We start from the raw sequence: 5,000 nt of genomic DNA on the forward strand, positions 1-5,000 counted from the left end.
CTTCACTAGGTGATTGGTTCGAAGTTTTCGCGCCACTTTCTCAACCAATCAGAAGTCAAACCGAAACGAATCGTTGCTCGAGCGTGCACATTTTCCCGTGCTTTGTGTCGGCTACGTGTAATTACTTCGAGTTTGGATTGGTTTACCGGATTGTCTCCGTCGTTTTTGATTGGCAAAAGTAATTACTTTGGTTTTGGTTTTACGACACTCGATTAAAAGTCGCTCTATCCTAAATCAAGGTGTTCACGAAATAAGAGCAATGGGTGTATTCTCGACCTTCACATGACGTCAGCGCGGCAATGTCGGAAAGGGGCGACCATCCTTTTTCTTGGGGAATCGAGCTCTATTGTTCTGCAAAGTATTTTTTTCCTCACGGTTTCGGTAAAGACTTGATCACTGGCTATTTTTTTTTCTCGAAACCGTGGGTAAAGACTTGTTTGCATATCTCAAAGTGCCCTTGGACATGAGGAGCCTACAACAACAAAACTGAAACAAGGGTACAATAGCTGAAACAACCCAAACCTTCACAAAAATGCTAACCTTAGGCCTAAACAATATGCTTTAGATAATGTTTAGGCCTAAGGTTAGCATTTTTGAATGGGTTTGGGTTGTTTCAGTTTTGTTGTTCCAATGGATGCGAAGGAGTAAGGTCTGGGCAACTACAATTAGATGACAGGATTAAAGAAATCCAAGAAAATTTAAAATATATATATATTTGTAAACACAAAAACTGCTCTAGCTTTTTTTCGTGACACCCTCCCTCAGTTTATTGCTTTCGCTTTACTTTTTTTTAGTCAAAATTCTCTATCGTCAACGCGTTGGGATCGGACTCCAGCAACGCCGGCGAAAACAATCTTGATTGTGAATCATTAGAAGCATCCGTTTTTTGTCTCGATTTGTCTACCAGGCCAGGCTATGGATTAATAGTGACATACAAGGCTAACAGCACAAAATTGCTTGATAGAAAGAATACTGACCTACAAAATTGCTTGTGACAAAGCAATAACTACAAAAGCATGTTAGACACAGTACGGCTTCACTCTGAACATGCGCATTAGGTTTTGAGGTCGAAACGTTTCTCACGAAGAGGGAGAAGTCTAACTCGCTCTTCAATCTTATAATGACTCTAATAATATGCCAATACAGAAAATAAATTTACCGCTGGAGGTGGCTAGTGAAGATCTGTTAAGTCTTGAACTAGGTGTTAATCCAAATGTTAGGGTACATGTCGTCGTTGGTAATAAGAAGTTTAAGAAACAACGATGGTTACGGCAACGAAAACGTCATTAATTTTGTTACGAATTCCACAAAGATTTCAACTTGTTCATGTCGTCGTCAAAACGTTACAGTTGGTTATTTTACGTTTTTTTTTTTCCGGAATACCGCAGGGAAATATCCATTAGGGCCATTTATACGGGAGAAAATAAGACGCGTCTTAAATAGGACGTGAACTGTACCATTTATACGTTCGCGTTCTACATAAGACGCGAACATCTCGTATAAATGGTTCGCGTCTTATTTGGTCATTTATTATTATAAATCTAGCCCCCTCCAAGAATAACTGTTAATTCACAGTTACCACCATCTTACTTTTTATCCGCAAAGTTGCGAGTTTTTAATTCAACAGGCCTTTTGCAACTGACGATCACATGGTACAAAATCAGCCATGCTGGAGGGCAAGCTCATTATTATTCCCCCACTGGGACATTAAAACAAAGGCAAGTCAAGCTTGTGACTGGTTCAGGTCTCTTTGTTTTAATGTCCCATTGGGGGAATAATATGCCGCCGTTGTTGTTGCTCAATCAAGCTCCCTATTAACATCATCCAGAATGCCATTGCAAAAACATTCCTTTACACAGTCAAATGATGGACGAGTTTTAGTCGCTGCCGTCGCATTTCCGTTTCGAAATTCTTTTTGAACACAAATGTATAAGAATCATTGCTTCTGGCGACAAAATTGTCTTGTGGATGCTTAGAACAAACTACTCTTTCATGTTAAGCAATATCAAGGGCATAGAATGCAGGTTGCCAGGGCATGTACTAAAACCAGGAACACCGTAACACTCCGGAACACCCTGAAAGTAAGCCGAAACCCTCAATTATTTTAGGCTAACCCTAGGCCTAAAAATCAACTTAAGGCCTGGCGCAGCCTAGGGTTAGCCAAACTGAGGGTTTTGGGTTACTTCCAGGGTGTTCCGGGTTTTAGTACATGCAGTTTGGCAGTGACACATCCAGGCCACACTTGCATTAGTACATTGAAGAAGAATTTGAGGACAAAGAGGTCCACATCAGATGAATGAGTAGTGCTTAGTGTTTAAAGAATCCAGATGGGTCGTACGCATCCCATGCGCCCTGAAAAAAATTAAACAAGAAGACAACTATCGATATATAAACCCGCATTTCTGTTTCAAATCTGTCATGTCACGTTAAACTTAAGCTCCAATGATTTTGTAAGGATGTTTTTGTAAGGATGCTTTTTATGCTCAAAATGGTCCGTAATACTTGTATATCGCATAAAGTAGCGTGGCTTTTCTGCTCTGAGTCGAACATAAAAATTCAAGCTTGTATCAAACTGGTGATCCAGGAGCCCAAAAAATTTATTTTTAGCATTCCAGCATTGATTTCAGCAGTAAGTTAAAAGTGTATATGAACATCCGCCAAATCGCAGCGCGATAATGATTCCGAGATGGGAAAAAAAAAAATATATATATATATACCATGATATAGAGCAGTTTTCAATTGAGTGTCGATAGTAATTAGCGAATTGCTTTGGTTTTGCATCTACTTTACTCAGTGATTGGTTCAAAGTTCTCGCGCCACTTTTTCAACCAATCAGAAGTGAAACAAAAACCAATCGTGGCTCGCGCGTGCACACTTTACCGCCTTTTGTGCCGGCTACGTGTAATTACTGCGAGTTTTGATTGGTTTACTGGTTAGTCTCCGTCCTTTTTGATTGGCAAAAGTAATTACTTTGATTTTGGTTTTACGACACTCATTTAAAAACCGCTCTAATATATAATTAATCATTATATAGTGTCATAAATTACATTGTTTAATAATGACCTTCGTTACTAAAAAAATAAAACGTCGGGAATTTTGAATGAAAATGTATACATTATAGAGATCAACCGAAGTCTCCTCATGCTCTAGAAATTGCAATAGTGCTTGCTGAAGACAATTTTTAAAGGAAACTTTATTGTCATTTTACGGGAGAATCGGCGTAATTCCATCAAAACAACAGTGAATCGATTGAGATCCGGTTAAGAAAACCCTCTTTGAATAGAGAAAATGGTTTTGAATCAGCCAACGTCTATGATACGACTCAAGTCCTGTCGACCTAAATCAGCACGACACAGTATAGTCCTTCTTAACATTCGCATTTTATAGTGGCCGATGAAGTTCGGTCGAGCCGAACAAAGTACTCCACTTTTTCAATTTTTCATTGCGCTCCGAGTCCAGGAAATATTCTCCTAGTCAGTTTTTAATGGGAAACTACTCCTAATTTTAAACCGAACAAAATAATGTTTGCAATCAAATTTGTTCACTTTTTCAAAAAAAAGGTTTTTATCGGGAAAAAATGTATTTTAGATTCGCTCATTTTCCGGACGCCGTCATCTTGAATAATTAGGGAGCTTAAGATCTACGACGACGACTCGACGAAAACGCCACAAAACAGTGATATCATTGGTTAAAAGAGAATAAATAATCGTGCTGCACGTGCAGCACGGATTTTAGCACTTATTTTTGAGGTACTCTGCATGACGACGACTTGAAATCACCAAATTTGAGTTTATGATGAGGTTATGGGCGTTTCCATTTACCAAGAAATTCCGGAAATTCCGGTTGGGATGTAAATGGAACACACGTTTTTGGTTCGTTCCACTGGAAATTTTTCGGAATAAACGGAACTTCTGAAAAGGTAGTCCTGTTTTCCCGTTGGAAACTTTCCGATGGAAATGTGTGTTCAATTTACAACTTTTGAAAGGTCTTACCAACTTCCAGGCTATTCACGGCCACATTTTTAAATTTTGGCGCGTAAAACCGCAATCACTGGGCGGCGACCAGACCTGAGTTAAATGGAACACGTTTTTCACCCTTCCGGAAATTTTTTGTACATGGAAAACGTCCTATGAGAATCTTTCATTCCCTATTTTCAGTCTGAAACCGCTCGTACCAATTAATTTCTAAGATACTTCGCCCACATTGTACGACGTGAACGAGATGGAATAATCGCGAAAGACTTTTACTAGAGAAAAGTTCTATTTTGAGGTTACGTTTTCGTCCAAGTCGTCGTCGTTAAGGTCCCTATTGTGACGTGTTACGCTTGCTCTATTGTTTTGACACAAAGAACTTTTTGTCACAACAAGGCAACCATAACGCGTCACTATCATTCAAGATGGCAGCGGCTGGGAAATTTGAAAACTAAAACAAGCGACTCTGAATACAAACACTTTCAATGAAAAAAGTTCAAACAATTTTGATTGTGAACACTGATGTCCTGTGGCTTAAAATAATTTTCTTGTTTTAGTGGAGGCTCCCTTTAAAGGGAACAGGTTTTGGAGAAAATTGTACAGTAGAGCTAATGTTAGACCATTTTCGAATTCTCACGGCTGGACTGGATCTAGCATGAAATGGAGGCTAATGCAGGCAAATGTTTTCAAATGCAAATTAATTTGCCCGCATTAGCCTCCATTTCATGCTAGATCCAGTCCAACCGTTAGAATACGAAACTGGCCTATTTGATTGCAAACATTATTTTCTTAGGTTTACAATTATTCATTTATATTTTTCGCGCTTCACTTACCCCTTCATAACCTTTCTTGTCGATATTCAGCCTCTTTTCAATATTCCGCGCAAGCTCTTGTGTACGCGACATAACTCCTTTGGTTTTCTCAATGACTTGTTGGTACACAGAGGGAGCCTGGGTACCCATGACTACATGACCCTAAAACGATCAGAATGCAAATGACCCTAACCATTCTTATTATATGACTAGCTCC

At 39.1% G+C, this 5,000-nt stretch overlaps 1 protein-coding gene across 1 annotated transcript in view; it reads right to left on the reverse strand.

Moving 5' to 3' along the window:
- Positions 1-693: 693 nt before the first annotated feature.
- LOC137986518 (eukaryotic translation initiation factor 3 subunit E-like) overlaps positions 694-5,000 on the reverse strand; it is a 14,647-nt gene continuing 10,340 nt past the window's right edge. Inside the window, exons 10-11 of the mRNA XM_068833549.1 lie at positions 4,805-4,945; positions 694-2,352 (exon numbers count right to left, since the gene is read on the reverse strand). Of these exons, the coding sequence (XP_068689650.1) occupies positions 2,308-2,352; positions 4,805-4,945 (186 nt within the window). The 3' untranslated portion in view covers positions 694-2,307. The remainder of the gene's footprint in view (positions 2,353-4,804; positions 4,946-5,000) is intronic.

Source organism: Montipora foliosa, unplaced genomic scaffold, assembly GCF_036669935.1.
Source record: "Montipora foliosa isolate CH-2021 unplaced genomic scaffold, ASM3666993v2 scaffold_22, whole genome shotgun sequence".
In the NCBI taxonomy this organism is placed as follows: Eukaryota; Metazoa; Cnidaria; class Anthozoa; order Scleractinia; family Acroporidae; genus Montipora; species Montipora foliosa.